The sequence below is a fragment of the Capricornis sumatraensis genome, chromosome 1 (genome assembly GCF_032405125.1).
Source record: "Capricornis sumatraensis isolate serow.1 chromosome 1, serow.2, whole genome shotgun sequence".
In the NCBI taxonomy this organism is placed as follows: Eukaryota; Metazoa; Chordata; class Mammalia; order Artiodactyla; family Bovidae; genus Capricornis; species Capricornis sumatraensis.
Window position 1 is genome coordinate 6344419 of NC_091069.1, and position 17786 is coordinate 6362204.

Here is a 17786-nt window from a genome sequence, read left to right on the forward strand (position 1 = left end):
GAGCCCTGATACTGAGAAAGATTGAAGACAGGAGGACAAGGGGGTGACAGAGGATGAGATGATTGGATGGCATCACTGACTCAATGGACATGAGTTTGAGGAAACTCCAGGAGATAATGAGGGACAGGGAAGCCTGATGTGCTGCAGTTCATGGGGTCGCAAAGAGTTGGACACGACTTAGCCCCTGAACAACAACAGCCTGATGTTCACTGGAAGAAGTGGGGCTTTAGACAGACAAATCTTGACAAAGAGAAAGGGAAAGGAGGGTTAGGGGGACAGCCTGAGCTTGTGGAGGCCTTGAGGGACAGGAAGGAAGTTGTAAAAGTAAACGGTCCCAGGGTCACCCTGGCTGGAACCCAAAGAGAAGGTGCTAGCCCTGGGTGCATTCACTGTGATGTGAGAGAGGGGCTGGACCAACCCCTGCAAGCCCGCTCCATAGTCACAGGCTCATGGCTACCCCCTGGAACTGCACCCCCCCAACTTCCCAAAGGTGAGCCCCACCCCTGCAGAAGGTGGCCTTGCATCGCCCCAGGGCCCGGAGCACCGTACCTTGCAGGGGCCACTCAATGGTGTGGTTGAGGTCCAGGGAGGGCTGAGTGGAGAAGCCAGCTCGGAAGTCGATGTTGCTGATGCCCGTGATCCTGACCGAATGGCGGCCGCTGCTATAGACCTAGCCCAGGCCCAGGCTTGTGTCACCCAGGTGTCTGACCCCAGGCCCTCAGCTCCAGGTGGGAGGTGGCTGACCTGACCCGGCCTGGAGTCAGCAGCTGGAATTCTCCCGCCTTTGCAGACTTGTGGGTAACTCACCTGCTCCCTGGGGACCCAGCACGGTGCTCCCCCCACGGGAGAGGAAGAGTCCAGCCACGGCACTGCCTGAGCAGGACTCTCTAAGCAGCCCTGTCATTCCCACTCCCCACCCCCAACACCCACGGGTCCCCCAACCCCTGCCTTGCCTTCCCCGTTGGCATGAGAGTTCTTGGCCCAAAGACGCTCAGAACCTGAAGAACAGCAGTGCCCACGGCGCCCAGCACCGTGCCTGGCACCCAGTTGCTGTTGGTTTAGTCGCTCAGTCATGTTTGACTTTTTGCAACACCATGGACTATAGCCCACTGGGCTCCTCTGTCCATAGCATTTCCCAGACAAGAATACTGGAGTGGGTTGCCATTTCCTTCTCCAGGGGATCTTCCCCACCCAGGGACTGAAACTGCATCTTCCAAGTCTCCTGCTTGGCAGGCAGATTCCTAACCAGTGAGCCACCAGGGAAGCCCAGCGCCCAGTAGGGGCTCCATAACTGTTTGCTGATCAGCTAAAGCCATGTGCTTCTGAGACAGCAACCTGCCCCATCCCAGGGTGCTTGGCCAGGAGCCCTGCCCCCAGTTCCAGGCCCCCAGCCCCTGGCAGGTTAGAACAGACTCTGCTCCCCTGCCAGTCCTGTGCCTCTGCGCCCAAGGTCACCCTAGCCTCTTCTGTGCACTCTTCAAAGGACAGGGTCCTGAACCACGAGCCAACCCTGTTGCCCACCTCTGGACACCTGGGTGGCTTCTCCAAGTCCTTCTTTGAAGTTCCCTCACTAACCTGAAACCACTCCACTTCTCTCACTGGCACAAAGCAGAATACTCCTCCTCTGATCTTGCCCCTCTACTTCTATTGATATGCCCATCACTGCCCACGCTCCAACCCTCAGCTTCCCAGGGCTCCAGGCTTCCAAGGGCCCAGGCAAGAGGAAGATGATGTCAAGTCCTCCTACCTTGATGGACCACAGCCCGGGATGCTCAGGCTTAAAGGCCACGACCTTGGCAGAGTCAGGGATGCTGAGGAGCACGTTGAGGCCGTCATCCCTCTGCAGGATCCTCCCTGTGGAAGCCCCAAGACCTGCTCAGCCCCCGACCCTTTTCTGGGGTTGACAGAGCCCCCCCTCCTCATCCCACGGGAGCCCACAGCCCTCCAACACCAGCCTCGGGCTTCCTAGAGGAACTGACAAGAGGCCTTTGGGGGTACCCAGGCCTCTCCTTCCTCCAGCTCTCCATCTTCATCCCTCCCCAGGGGCTGGCTGTACCCCTGGCCGCTGGGCCAGAGTGCTCAGGATGTCCTTGGAGCACTGCAGCACCAGGCAGCTGGGTCCAAATCATATGGAACCTAGATGACCCTGACAAGTCACCCCACCTCCCAGAGCCGCCCCCCCCTCCCATCTCTACACTGTGCCACTAATTCTTGCCCTGCCGACTCTCCAGGCCAGTGAAGAGAGAGCACAGGGAAGATGCCACGTGAATCTGGCGGCCCCAGGGATGGTCATCATTTTAATTCCCCTCACTGGGCTGCTAATGGCCTCCCTGCATCCTCACCCACTGCAGACGCCCTCTCTGCCTTCCACTCAGCATCTCCCTTACCCTCGGTGCTCCTGGAGTCTTATGTCCAAAATCTCCCGGCCTCCTCTCTGTCCCATCCTGGACTTTTATTTCAGTCTCAGGGCCAAGGAGGAGGCCAGCCCCAGGGTGCACATACCCAGTGGGTCTCGGACTTCAATCTCAGGCCCTGGGCCACTCAGGGAGATGGTGACCTCCTTCAGGCTGGGGTCGAAGGGGATCTTCCACGTGTGCTCACCACCCTCCTCGTGGTCTGTGGACAGCAGGTGCACCTTGGAGGCCTGGATGGCTGACTCCACCCATTTCAGCACCTGGGAGGCAGGAACGAGAGGTGACACCAGCAGGTGCCCGTGATGCCTTGCTTGTGTCTGGCACACGGGAGGTGGGTCCCAGCAGGCTGACAGCTGCGTGCAGTGTCTGGTCCCCTGGTGAGTTTGAGGCAGCATGCAGGCTTTCCAGGTCACTTGAGGCCATCACAGTCCCCTCTGCCCTACACTGAACCTGATTCACACAACACTTCCCTCTTGGCCTGTGGTCTTGGAGCTGCGATACCTGAACGAAGGCATCCAGAGGACTCAGCTCAGATGGAAGGAGCAGAGGGCACCCCTCTGCTGGGATGACGCCCCTCCTTCGTCACATGGCCAATGTCTATGACATCTATCACTTCCTCCAGGAAGCCCTCCTGGTGCTTCCTACACACCGATGCACGCTGGAAGTCCGGGATATCCCCCAGGGCAACGCGGTTCACCATCCCTGCCCAAGGGCCCTCAGACCACAACCCCCACCAGGCACCATGCTCTCTAAGCAGGCCCATGTCTTCAAGCGGACAGTCTCCTCCTGACCCTTATCACAACACTGAGAACCGTAATGTCCTCGGGTGTACAATTGCTTATTCTTACATTTGGGGAATTCCCTGGCAGTCCACTGGTTAGGGCTCCATGGTTTGACAGCTGAGGTCGGGGATTCCACCCCTGGTCAGGGAACTAAGATCCCACAATCCCCTTTTTGTGTGGCATGACCCAAAAAATTAAATTAAAATAAAAAATACTAAAGTCTTATGCTTTGGACAAGTCCCATTGAAAAATCAGGTGACAGATAACTCTCCAGAACATCATACTAGTTAGGCACACATTTAGAGTATGACTTCAGGAGGGTCTCAAAGACCATCCCCCTACGTGCATGGACCCCATGTTAACAGCGCTGGACCCGGTCTAAGATGGCCTCTGCCTGCCTGCTAAGTCGTTTCAGTTGTGGCGCACTCTTTGCGACCCTATGGACTATAGCCCACTGGGCTCCTCTGTCCATAGAATTTCCCAGACAAGAATACTGGAGTGGGTTGCCATGCCCTCCTCCAGGGGGCCTTCGTGACCCAGGGATCCGACCTGGGTCTCTTATGTCTCCTGCACTGGCAGGCGGGTTCTTTACCACTAGCGCCACCTGGAAGCCCAAGATGGCCTCTACTAAGCACAAAATTATCTTGTTTCTCCAAGACTCACCACGGCCTCCAAGTCCCTGCGGGCTCTGGTTCACCCGTTCAGCCTGACTCAAGATCATGATGTTCCCAACGCCCCCATGCTTGCTGGGCTGGACCCCCATCCCATGCCCCCCAGGGCAGCTCCTTCCACCACAAAATGCTCTTCTCTTTGCAAAAATTCCTGCTCCTTCCTTAGCAACCAACTCCCGGTTAGTTTCACACGCGTCACCTCTCTTGGCCTGGGAGCCCCATGTGGGCAGACACCCTCTGTCGTGTCCCAGGCTCAGGAGCTGTGAAGGGTAAGGGGTTCAGAGCTGCTCGCTGCGTGTGACGCAGCAGGGCACACACCTTTTGAACAGGGTCCTCAAGCTCAGCTCACAAATGCTCAACTCCACCTGCCCCCTACCCCAGCTCACACCTCCTTTTTAGCAATAGCTGAGCCACCCAGGTTCCAGTAAGAAAACCAAAAAAGAGGGAGGTGGGAACCTCTGCAGTTTTGAAGCACCTCTTTTCAAGCCAAGTTATGTCAAGAAGCATATTGTGCAAACCCTAAAACAGAATCAAAATGAAACATGAACTGACTGTACAACAAATTGATGCCATAACCCCAGTATGAGGAGAAGGATTAGCTCCAAGTAAATCAGAAACCGAGGGTTTCCACTGTGCTTTCTCAGTGAGGGGCACCCTGAGGACAAAAAAAGAAAGGCAAAGAAACCTTTATTTAGTAGTTAGCAGTTGGCAGAACTAGTTGTATTGTGACTGTGAAATCGTTTTACGTCTCCCGTGAAGAGGAACTAAAGAGCCTCTTGATGAAGGTGAAAGAGGAGAGTGAAAAACCTGGCTTAAAACTCAATGTTCAAAAAACGAACATCATGGAATCCAGTCCCATCACTTCATGGCAAATAGAAGGGGAAAAAGCGGAAGCAGGGACATTTCATTTTCTTGGGCTCCAAAATCACTGTGGACGGTGACTGCAGCCATGAAATTAAAAGACGCTTGCTCCTTGGAAGGAAAGTTATGACAAACCTAGACAGCATATTCAAAAGCAGAGACATCACTTAGCCAACAAAGGTCCACGTAGTCAAAGCTATGGTTTTCCCAGTAGTCAGGTACGAATGTGAGAGCTGGACCATAAAGAAGGCTGAATGCTGAAGAACTGATGCTTTTGAATTGTGGTGCTGGAGAAGACTCTTGAGAGTCTCTTGGACTGCAAGGAGATCAAACCAGTCAATCCTAAAGGAAATCAATCATGACTATTCATTGGAAGGACTGATTCTAAAGCTGAAGCTGTAATATTTTGGCCACCTGATGCAAAGAGCCAACTCACTGGAAAAGGCCCTGATGCTGGGAAAGACTGAGGGCAGGATGAGAAGGGGGTGACAGAGGATGAGATGGTTAGATGGCATCACTGACTCAATAGACATAAATTTGAGCAAACTCCGGGAGACAGTGAAGGACAGGGAAGCAAGCCTGGCATGCTGCAGTCCACTGGGGTCACAAAGAGTCAGATATGACTTAGCAACTGACCAACAACAATAACAATCAGAACTAGCCATATTGTGGTTGTGAAACCATTTTATGTCTCCTGTAGGACAAAGCAAGGAAGGAAATCTCAACCAAGGTTTTTCTCTTACAGCCAAGAGAGAGCTGCATGGATATTCTTTAAATATAAATTTATTCCAAGTGAATTCAGAACCCAGTGGTTTCTAACTACTGTTTTCCACCAGAGTTCCTTGGAGAAATGGCTGATTTCAGGTCTGGGGCAGGCAATATACAAGGAAAGCCTAGGACTACTGGTAATTTCATAAAGCAAAGAAGGTCTCAAAGACTAATGGGGACAGGGAATTCCCTGGTGGTCCAGTGGTTAGGGCTCTGAGTTTTCACAGCTGAGGACACAAGTTCAATCCCTAGTCGGGGATCTAAGATCCTGCAAGCTATGTGGCAAGGCAAAAAACAAGACTAATGGGGATATATCAGAAGGATATGGGAAACAGTATAAATTTAGCCTGTTGGCTAAATTTGGGAGACTTTGAGCCTCCAAAAGAATAATGACTATAATAAATCAATCAAACCACACTGAATTATACAATCTAAGGTTAATCACTTAGTCCTGTCTGACTCTTTGTAACCCTGTGGACCATAGCCTGCCAGGCTCCTCTGTCCATGGAATTTTCCAGGCAAGAATACTGGTGTGGATAGCCATTCCCTTTTCCAGGGGATCTTCCTGACCCAGGGACCAAACCCGGGTCTCCTGCGTTGCAGGCTTATTCTTTACCATCTGAGCCACTGGGGAAGCACCATGTCATCTAGGTGCCACAAAAATACTCAAAAAATAAAATCAAAATTCAAAACAATAAAACCTCATTTGCCACCAATAAAAGCAAATTCTTAATTAAGGAGAAAGAAGTGCGATCCCTATTTTTTCAGTAGGAATCGTGACTTCAGAGGAACCAAATCACCCCTTTGGAGAAGCAAAAGCTCTTCTTCATGGGAGAACGCCCATTAACAAATGTGGAAGGAATGATGCAATTAGGAAATCATCATTTTGCAACCTCCTAATAAAATAATTATTTCAGGCAAGCATCCTCAGTGAATGCTAAAACCATGAGATGAAAAGCTCCTGGGGAACTAGAGCCCTAGAGTGACCCCACCGACCCCTTGGGTCAGAAAGGAAAAAACAAAGGCTTGCAATGCAGAGAGCTGGCTGTCACCACTTTAACCAACCAAACTGGTCACCAGTAATGGGGACAATCAGACATCATTTTCCTCCGGGTGTGATGCAATAGAAAACACACAGAGAGCACCAAGGACGACATACTTCTGCCACAAAGGTCAGCCTCCATCTGATTAGTCATTTAAAGCTGCCTTCCAGGCTCGGACGGTAAAGAATCTGCCTGGAGTGCAGGAGACCTGGGTTCAGTTCCTGGGTTAGGAAGATCTGGAGGAGGGAATGGCAACCCACTCTAGTATTCTTGCCTGGAGAGTTCCATGGACAGAGGAGCCTGATGGGCTACAGTTCATGGGGTCGCAGAGAGTTGGACACGACTGAGTGACTGACACTTTCAGTTTCCAGTTTAGAGGGAGTAAAGGAACACGAGGAGGAGAAACGAACGAGTTAGTGACACCGTAAGGAAGCAATCAGATGAATCCAGAACACAGGACACTGTATCATCAGCGCCTCTCCAACAAGTTAGTGGCGTGAAAAAGGATGGATCCCCTCCAGATTTAAGGAAACTTAACAGACATAACAACCTCATAAAATGCACAGCCCTTGATTAAAACCTGATTTAACATCTTGAGGACAAAGAGAGAAATTTGAATGTGGACTTGGCATCAGAGGATACTTGCAAAGTACTAGTCATTATATTAGGTGATACTATGGGTTATGCTAGAGTCTATTTTTTTAATCCACACTGCATTATTTATGGATAAGGTGTCATGATTCAACAAAAAGTGTAGAAAGAGAGACAGATGTAGCAGCTGCAGCAAAAAAGTGGATTGCTAAATATAGATAGTACTTTTTTTTGTTTTTTACTTTTCAATATCTTTGACACTTCTCATAGAAAATTTTTAAGTAAAAATCGTCTAAAAGGAATGAGTGTATCTTTACAAGTATGACTTTTAAATATACCTGAGCAACCATAGTGCTATCCTGTCGCTTGTCAGCTCTAATCAACTGGAAGTGACTTCTTAGAACGCCGTTTGGAGAAATGCGAAGCCACATTCGGACTCAATTAGAAAAAGGCCTATAATTGATTAGCAATGTCTGCCATGGATATGGAATTAGAAAGTGGTGTCTGGCATGCTACATATTGGCCATCCTTGCTCTAAATCACAGTCCTTCAGCTCTGCCTACCACGTGATCTTCCAAGGACGAGAAAGGGAACAGAAGGGAATTGGAAGAATTGCTCGAGATTTGGAAAATGACTACATTTTGATGAGACCGAGCTGAAACACATGTGGCTAGCTTTTACAGCAGGATTTCAGTTATCACGGGACAAGAATCCTGTGTTCTGAAACTCTTCTGTTTTTATATTTGGAGCTACTTCATTCTTCTGTTTTTGCCTGACTTTCTAAATAATGTTTCTCTTAAAAAGATCCCACCTGTTTGGGTTAAGAAATGAGGGCAAGGTTATTCGTCCATGCGGGGGTGGACGGGACGTAGCAGCCAAGGCTAGAAAGGCGGACAGCAGCTGGCCAAGTGAGGCAGCTCCCCCACAGCAAAGCAACAGCCCTGTGACCACTGTCCCCTCCCCCGGGGCCAGGCCTTGTCAGGGGTCAGGAGGAAATCATAACCGAGCAAAGCTGGCCGGAGGTGGTGGCAGCCCCATTTGACAATTACCCAGACGCGTCCCACACCCGCTACTGTGTTGCAACTGTCATGACAAGCTCTTTCTAGGATGTTTTGATGGAGAGAAGATGCCCAAGAGTTCGGGCTACCGAACCACGCCACGGAGAGAGGGCTGAGGTGGGCCAGAAGGCCAGCGACCCCATCAGGAGGCGGCCCACCCACAAGGGCTGCCCTGTAACACATCACCGCTCCGGAGCTGCGAGTGCAGACCCTCTGGCCCACAGCAAGGCCAGACCCCTGCAGGCCTGGGCCTGGGGGCAAAGCCTGCTGGACCCAGCAATGGCTCTGGGGCTCAGAGAGGAATCTAGGGACACTCCTGAGCAGAGAGGCTTCATCAAGAAGGCTTAATGTTTATTTGCGAAGGTAATGACTTCCAGATGTCAGCAGGACCAGGGGGCCTGGGAGCCAGCAGTGCGCTGGGGCTCATCTCTCTGTCGCTGATGGGGAAGGAATGAGAGAATCTGGCTCTGCTACCCCAGCCAGATGGTTGCTGCTCAGCCCTTCATGGCAGATAAATCACTACCACCACCACCCCCCCAACCAAGGCTCCTCCCGGACATCTGATAGACAGAGAGGCTGAGGAAGCTGGGGCAGTGAGGCAGGGGTGGGGGAGGGTGTCACTGAATGGACCTCAAGAGCCACAGATCAGAAAATTGAGGGCCTCTGCCAACTGGGCATTACGGGGCACTGTCCCCAGGCTCTACCTTCCTGAGAACCTTATCCCGAGAGAGCTCTTAATCTTGAGAGGGGCTCCCTGGACCCCTGGGAGTGTGTATTCTGCACTCCCTATTGAAGCACGAGGCTGGAGTTCCCGGGGCCACCACTAACTCTCATTCAGGGCTCCCTCCCAAGGGTCGGTCTTCCTCCCACCCTTGCCACCATCGCTCCAGGCAGGGGCCTCATGACCCAACTGTGAACATGAGGAAACAGAGGCCCAGAGAGGTTAAGTGCCATGCTCAAGGTCACACAGCAGACAGGTGGCAGAGCTAAGGTGGGGTCTGAAGCCAGATGTGACCCGAGGAAGGATCCAGGACGGGGTCACCTCCAGGGCCTGTGTCTCCTCACCTGTTGATTCCACCTTCCCTCCCCCTCCCGCCCTCACTGTCTGAGGGATCAGTTCACATTTCCCCTGGTTAATGCCCACCCCCACTGGCCATCAAAGGATGGCAAAAGCTCCAAAAGACCTCTGCCAGTGGGGAGAGGATCTTCACCTTCCTTTCGTTACTCCAGAATCTCAAAGGCAGAGAAGGTTAAATGCCTGAAAGCGTGAGATCTAAGCTTGATGGGTGATCTCTCGGCGCCCCACAGCTAAAGCTGCCCCGGCATGTAGTGGGTGCTCAATGAACAAAGAGAAGGGTGAGTGCAAAATGTGCCACTCCTGGCACACCGGACATGCTCGGAAAAGGTCAAAGGACAAACACAGGCAGGGTGTGGGCACTTTGGCAGCTTCTAGCCAGGCAAAGGCACCGTTCCCTCTCTCCTGGGGGTGGAGGTTGGTGGTAACCACTGCCTAATGTCTGAGGACGTCTGGAAGGGGCCAGGTACAAGGCAAGAAGCTGACAGATGATGGTGCTCTTTCCAGGGAGGGGAGGGACCCAGGCCCCTACCCAGGGGCAACCAGTCCTGGCCATTGGAGATTCCAGTACATCAGACAAGTGCTGCTCAGCCAGGATCCCAGAGCAGAAGGCTGGCACCAAGGCCAGGAGCCAGGGGCTCGCCCCAGGTTCCATGCCCTGAGTGAGAGACTCGGAGAGTTCAGCCCCATACCTGAGCAAGCCGTCCTCCACCAGCTCCCCTACTGCCTGGAGTCTGACTTGCCGCTGGCAGGAACCCAGTTCCCGAGCAACTGCCCAGATAAAGTGCACCCCCAAACAAGGACCAAGCCATCACTCCACTCTGAAATGCTTCCCACCCTCGCTTGGGCGGCTCGGTGCCAGAGCAGACTGACATGCCAAAAGAAATAAATCCTGGCATGTCGCAAAGAACCATAAACGCCATCTGTCAACAGGGAGCCAAGGCGCTAACCTAAACACGGCCCTGGAGACATAAATATACAACACGCGGGCTGGCTGGAAGCCGCGCCGCGGCGGCCTCAGAGATGCTGTTCCTCCCATTCTCCCATTCCTCCAGCCCGAGGGACCCCACGTCATCGATCCACCAGGTGTCTGTGTCCATCAACTGACCAAGCACCTGCTCCACGCTGGAGGCTGCGCCAGGTGCTGGGGACACAGCCGTAAATGGGACCTTAAGGGCCCTGCCCTCGGGGATCTCACAGCCTAACGGCATTAAATAATCACACGGTTGTAAAATTATGATTATATAAAGCCCCCCAGGGAGCTTCGAGGGGATATGAAAGGAGAATTAATCTTGACAAAAATCGAGGAAGGCGTGATTCCGCTTAGCCTGGAAAGATGAGGAGCCTGGGGAGGAGGAGCTGGAAAAACAAGCTGCACGAGCAAAGGCCCTGAGGTAGAAAAGACACAGGGCATTGAAGAAAGAGCAGAGAGGCAGCAGCAGGCAAGGGGGGAAAGACAGGCAATGGGCTTGGAGAGGCAGAACTCAGATCAGTGTCTGGACCTTCCCCAGGGCATACGGGGGAGGGACATGTTGGTTGGATTTGTCTTAGAGGATCTGGTGGGATGTAAGAGCTGGCTCACACAGGCTCAAGAGGGCAGATTGTGAGCATCACTTCCCATGCTCTATGACTTTACGACAGCAGCTTGAAACCAGCCCAAGTAGGAGCATTTACACCAGGGAAATGGGCATTCTTGTTCCTTCCAGAGAGAGATGATCGTGAAACATTTACCAGCATGCCACTGGAAGGATGCCTCTGGCTCCTGGGGAGGAATAGACGTGCAGGGCAGAGGGAGAGCTGGGAGAGACCTGAGCAACTGACGGAGCCTGGAAGGGAGGGAGGGGGCACCTGCTCCAAGACCTAGACCCGGACACAAACACCTGCTCAGCTGGGCCATCAGTGGCCCTGCATGCTGGGCCACAGTGTCAAGCAAGCCCCTCCCTGCCAAGTCCCCAAGCATGGTTTGCTGTCCCAGCAAGACCGCCTGAATCTGATGGCCCTGGTGATCCTCCAGCCACCCCCGGGCTCCTCGACTCTGGGGAGAAGCTCCCCTTAACATCCCTACTCTGCCAAGCTTTGCTAGATTCATCGTGCCAGCATGGACTTGCTGGGGATCCCGGGTTTAAAACTCAGGATATTCCTTCAGGCCCCAGGCTTTTTTACTGGCAAAACTGAGGAACCTGCAGCACCTACTTTGGGGGTGATTGAGAGGGTTCTACAAGATGGTGTCAAAAAGCCGTGAGCACCAGGCCTCCTGCTGCGAGGTGAGCACTCAGCACTGCTCCTGGAAGCCAGCCAACGGGCAGAGCCGCCCAGGGATGCGGCATGTCGGGGCAGGCTCACCTCGGTCACCTGCTGCTTGTCCAGGTGGAACACCTGCCCGGAGCTGCTGGCGGCGATCTCCTCGTAGGCCAGGTAGCCAGGGTGGGTGCGGTCACCACAGTCCCCCGTCAGCACGAAGACCACCTAGAAGACAGACGGCCTCGTGGCGTCCTCAGCACCTTCAGGTATGAATGGAGTAGGGAGCGGGAGGCCAGACCAGGAGGGAGTGACCGGAGGAAGCCCTGTCATCTCTCTGGGCTTGGGTGATACACTTGTGAAATGGGAATGATGAGAGTTCCCGCCCTGTGGGGGTCAGGACTGATGCAGGTCACGTGTCCGTCACAGGGCCAGGAATACAGTAGGAGCCGTTATGAAATCTACAAGGGAGGGAGTGAAATTGACTCTGCTCCAAGTGGCCCCCAGATGCCGCAGAGCTATAAGAACCGTGGAGAACCCACATTTCTTCTAGATCAGAGGACAGAGTTCTGCCGTGCAGAGAGGAGTCCCAGCTCTTGAGGTCTTCCCCAGGGATTCCTCCCTGCACCCCCCACCCCGCCTCGCCCACCGCTCGCTGTGACAGCCAGGAGCCAAATCCCCAACGCATCATCCAGACCCTGAGACAATGGGTGAAGAATGACGTGACAGGGAGCAGAGGAGACGCCAGGAGGAAGATGGATTGCCCAGACTCGGACGGGGCGTGAAGGGAGTGGTGGAGTGGTGTGGTCTGTATCAAAAGCGGGCCCCCGCCAGGGAGGCGTGAGCCTGGAGGGCGGGGCCAGAGCATGAGGACACACTTGGACTCTGCAGCCCGGCTCCCCCAGTGGGCTGGCCGGCGTGGCTGGTGGGAACTGGAACCCAGGCTGTGCAGGAGAAGCCCCAGCTCCGCTCTCCCGGCGGGGGCTCGAGGCTGCCCTTGGAGACCCCAGCGGCCCCTGGAGCCCCTACTGGTAGCTCACCTGTGACTGTTTAAGCTGCAGGAGCTGCAGCACTTCGTCCTTCTTGTGGTAGTCCTTGGCACGGGCGTCCGAGAAGACGTAGATGAAGGAGCCGGGGTTGGCCACCTCCACGGCAGCCTTGATGGCCCCCAAGCTCATCTCTGGGCAGTCCCCGCCTCCCTGCAGGACAGGGCGGGTCAGCAGCTGCTGCCCGCCTCCTCCACGTGGGGCCCACTCTGGGAGGTGTGAGGGGGGCATCCCCTTCGGTGGCTTCTGTCCCGTCTGTCCAGGGGTCAGGCCTGGCCCGAGCCACTCCCTTCCCTGAGACACACCTGCATTATCTATCATTCCTTCATTCACTCATTCCTTCATTCACTCACTCATGCCCGAGGGACATGGTCCCTCCCTCCCATGGAGGCTGGCTGGGAGGCAGACCTTACATTAATAAACGCGACACAGTTATTTAATTACCACGGTGATGAGTGCTACAAGTCGGGGGAGAAGGATGGAGCCACGGAAGCATCTAACAGGCACGCCAGAGAAGGCGTGAGTGAGCCAAGGTTCGGAGGCCGGAGGGGTAGAGGGGTCACCGGCGAAGGAGAGGGGAGGGGTGGGCAGAGGAAAACATTCAAAGCCGCCTTGTCAATCTTCTCTTCAACCTGCCCTTGTGCGTGCCTGCTTGCTCAGTCACTCAGTCGTGTCCAACTCTTTGCAACTCCGTGGACTGTAGCCCGCCAGGCTTCTCTGTCCATGGGCTTTCCCAGGCAAGAATACTGGATTGGATTGCCATTTCCTTCTCCAAGGGATCTTCCTGACCCAGGGATCGGACCCAGGGATTGAACCCAAGTCTCTTATATTGGCAGGTGGGTTCTTTATCACTGAGCTGGGAAGTGATATAACTGGAAAAACCAAACCCACCTTGGAGTCAATCCTAAATAAACACAAGGCCTTCCCTCTCCACTCGCCAGCCGGGAGCTTTCTGCCTCCCCAGGTCTGCACGCCCAGCACCAGAATCAGGATGTGCACAGGGCGACCTCAGTAAATGCTCCTCCCCTTGGTTCACTTGTTCGTTCTGTGTGCTGGGCCTTGTGCTGGGCCCTGGGGGACTTGGCAGTGAGCTAGACACCTCAGAGCGTGCCTGCATTCAGGAAGCTGGCAGGGTGGAGAGGGAGAGGCTGAGCCAGGGTGTTCAGTGTGGCCAAAAACCCAGGTGGCATGGGATGTCTGACCCAGTCTTGGGCTGGGTTTGGGGGTCTGAACTGACCTCTCTTGCACCTTCCCTGGGGCTTCCCAGGCAGTGCTAGTGGTAAAGAACTCACCTGCAATTCAGGAGACATAAGAGACACAGGTTCATCCCTGGGTCTGGAAGATGCCCTGGAGGAGGGCAGAGCAACCCACTCCAGTGTTCTTGCCTGGAGAACCCCATGGACAGAGGAGCCTGGCGGGCTACAGTCCATGGGGTCACAAAGACTAGGACACAACTGAGCGACTTAGCACACAAACATCTTCCCTTAGCTGTCACATACCCCCTCCTTCAACCCCTGCATCCATGCAGTCAATAATAGGGCCTACTATGTGCCAGGCACAGGGACTCCTGTAGGTACTTGGTTCGCTGAATCAAGGAAGGAACCCCAAGCAGTACGGAATCTCCAGGCCCTCCAAGTTGAGGGGAAGCCCCAGGCAGAGCTGGGTGGCAGGTCATTATAGGAAGCACCGTCTTGGCCCCTGGGTGTGGCAATAACCTGGGCCTCTGGCACGGACTGGGATGAAGGGCACAGGGGGCCAGCAGCCAGGGGCGGGGCAGCCCACCTGCACGTAGAGTTCTCTCAGCTCCCTCTGAAACACCGCTGGGTCTGATGTGAGGGTCACCGGGCCAATATCTGTAGGGAAGAGAGAGAGGACCAGATGGGCTTGACCCCCAGACGCACAACCTCCGTGGACTGGGCGGCAACTGAGAGGAACCGAGGCCTGGAACTCAGAGATCCCCACAAAGTGGGGAGGGGTGAGGGAGCAGCTGCCAGGATCAGATCTGGAAGAAAATATTCGCAAATGAAGCAATTGACAAGGGCTTCATCTCTGAAACACACAAACAGTTCATGCAGCCTCACATCCAAAAAAGCAAACCACCCAGTCAAAAAGTAGGCAGAAGACCTAAACAGATGTATCTCTAGAGAAGACGTAGGGATGGCTAAGAGGCTCAACAGGAAAAGATGCTCAACATCACTAATCATTAGAGAAATGCAAATCAAAATGACAGTGAGGTATCACCTCACATTGGTCAGACTGGCCATCAACAAATCTACAGACAACAAACGCTGGAGGGGGTGTGGAGAAAAGGGAACCCTCCTACACTGTCGGTGGGAACGTAAAGCGATACAACCACTATGGAGAACAGTGTGGAGGTTCCTAAAAAATTTAAAGTAGCACTAACATATGACCCAGCAATCCCACTCCTGGGCAAACCCCTGGAAAAAACTAGAATTCCAAAAGATACATGCACCCCAATGCTTATTGCGCACTGTTCACAGCAGCCAGGACATGGAAGCCAACTAAACGTTCATCAGCAGAGGAATGGATCAAGACGCGGTGCGCGTACATGACGGGATATTCGCCACAAAAAGAAAGGAAATTGCGCCATTTGCAGAGACAGATTCCCTGGTGGCTCAGCAGTAAAGAATCCGCCTGCAATGCTGGAGACACGGGGAGACTCGGGTTCAGTCCCTGGGTTGGGAAGATCCCCGGCAGAAGGAAATGGCAACCCACTCCAGTATTCTTGCCAGGAGAATCCCATGGACAGAGGAGCCTGTTGGGCTACGTCATATAGAGTTACAAAGAGTCAGACACAATTGAAGTGACTTAGCAGTCACACAGGCAGAAACTAACACGACATTTTAAAACAACTATACTCTGATTAAAAATTAAAAAAAAAAAAAGAATTGTACTCAAATATTCATAGCAGCTGTATTCACAATAGCCCAGCACTGGAGACAAGCCAGCTGTCCATCAACTGGTGAATGAATAAACAAACTGCGGTACATTCATGTAATCAAATACCACTCAGCCAGAAAACAGAACAAGCTACCAGTACAGGCAACCAGATGGATGAATCTCACAGACACAGTACTGCACGAAAGAAGACAGCCACAGGAGCATGTCTACTATGTGGTTCCATTTATAGAAAGCTCTGGAACTGACAGAATTAATCAAAGCTGAAATAAGTCAGATCAGGGGTTGTCTAGGCGATAGGGAGATCAAAAGACCTGTCGGGGAAGGCAGAAGTGTTCTATATTGTGGTGGGAATGTGGGTTCCCCGGGTGTAAGCAGTTGTCAAAAATGTAAAGCAAAGATTTGCAGCACTTCAAGGTTTGTAAATTTTACCTCTTAAAAAAAAAGAACCATAAAAAGTGATCATCGTGGAGTGATAGAGTGGAGTGGGGAAGGAGCTATGGAGGAAAAAGAATGGCAGGCTTTCAGGGTATTGGGTGAGGCTGGGGGAAGGGGATATACCCACGTGTGTGTGCTCCATCGTGTCAGACTCTTCGTGACCCCACAGACTGTAGCCCTCCAGGCTCCTCAGTCCATGGAATTTTTCAGGCAAGAATATTAGAGTGGGGTGCCATTTCCTTTTCCAGGGGATCTTCCCAACCTAGGGATCGAGCCCAGGCCTCCTGTGTCTCCTGCACTGAAGGTGGGTTCTTTATCGCTGAGCCACATGAGACACAGGGATTCATTACACTATTCTGCTTACTTTTGTATATACTTGAAATTTTCCCTAATAAAAAGTCTTTTATTAAAGAGAAGTCACTGAAAGCCACAGCTAACATAAGGTGACCAGCGTACAGAGAACAGAGACAGAATTCCAACTCACCGTGTAGACATGTGCACAGTGGGGGTCTTGCAAGCTGATGTGGACAGCTGATTTCTTTAGGCAATAGTTCGTCTGAGTTCCTGGTGAATTCTAGTAACGGACTATTTTTAGTTCAAGAATTCTAAATTCCAAGCACTCTCTAAAAAATATTCCTGTACTTGGCAACTCGTCAACCGACCTTACTTCTTAGAAAATGAAGCACGTGGAACCATCCGGCATTCATCCACAGTTATCAGGGAAGAGTCTGGACACCAGCTTTTCTTCTGCGACCGCAAGTCTGATCTCTGCATCTGGGAGTCTCTTTCTGTTTCACAGATACATGTTCATTTGTGCTGTATTTTAGATTCCACATATAAGTGATTTCACATGGTACTCGTCTGACTTTCTTCACTTAGTCTGATAACCTCTTAGGCCCACCCATGTTGCTGCAAATGACATGACTTCATTCTTTTTATGGCTGAGTAAATATATATGTATGATTTGGCTGAATATATATACTGGGCTCCGTATATATATATATTTATACCACACTTCTACCCGCTGGCTCCTGCCCCTCCGCTGTCTATGTACTCACCATGTCCAACACCTCCTTCTGCGCCTGCTCTGGCCTTGACCAAGTCTTTCCCACCACCTCCCTCCTTCTGAACTCTGCAGAGTCTAATTCAGCCAAAACCTTGGCCTTTGACCTCAGACGGGCTTCTCTGCTAGCTCAGTCGGTAAAAAATCACCTGCAATGCAGGAGACCCCAGTTCGATTCCTGGGTCGGGAAGATCCCCTGGAGAAGGGATAAGCTACCCACTCCAGTATTCTTGGGCTTCCCTTGTGGCTCAGCTGGTAAAGAATCTGCCTGCAATTTGGGAGACTGGGTTCAATCCCTGGGTTGGGAAGATTCGCCTGGAGAAGGGAAAGACTACCCACTCCAGTGTTCTGGGCCTAGAGAATTCTATGGACTGTACAGCCCCTGGGGTCGCAAAGTCAGACATGACTGAGCGACTCTCACTTGACCTCAGACAGATCTGGTTGAAATTTTGGCTCCACCATTCTCCTACCATAGGGCTTCTCAGAGCTTACCACACAGTTCCAAGCCTCAGTTTCCCCATCTGTAAAACGAGGTGTTTCTCCTAGCTGAGAACCATCATTGTGAGAATCCAGTGAAGCCAGGCAGGGAAGCACCATGCTTGACTCAGAACCGAAAGCTCAGCAACTGGGAGTTGGCCCTGATGAGCTGAACATGCAATTCTTTGATCTTCCTTTTCTTTTCTTTAAATTTTGTTGATGTGTAGCTGATTTGCAATGCTGTGTTAATTTCTGCTGAACAGCAAAGCGACTCAGTTACATATATGTATTCTTTTTCATATTCTTTCCCATAATGGTTTATCAAGCACTTAGTGCGCTTGG

The 17786-nt window shown here is 52.5% G+C and overlaps 1 protein-coding gene across 1 annotated transcript in view; it reads right to left on the reverse strand.

Moving 5' to 3' along the window:
* HMCN2 (hemicentin 2) overlaps positions 1 to 17786 on the reverse strand; it is a 174811-nt gene that overhangs the window by 136924 nt on the left and 20101 nt on the right. Inside the window, exons 2-7 of the mRNA XM_068970656.1 lie at positions 14330 to 14400; positions 12542 to 12700; positions 11607 to 11729; positions 2503 to 2674; positions 1748 to 1854; positions 550 to 670 (exon numbers count right to left, since the gene is read on the reverse strand). Coding sequence (XP_068826757.1) covers positions 550 to 670; positions 1748 to 1854; positions 2503 to 2674; positions 11607 to 11729; positions 12542 to 12700; positions 14330 to 14400 — 753 coding nt within the window. The remainder of the gene's footprint in view (positions 1 to 549; positions 671 to 1747; positions 1855 to 2502; positions 2675 to 11606; positions 11730 to 12541; positions 12701 to 14329; positions 14401 to 17786) is intronic.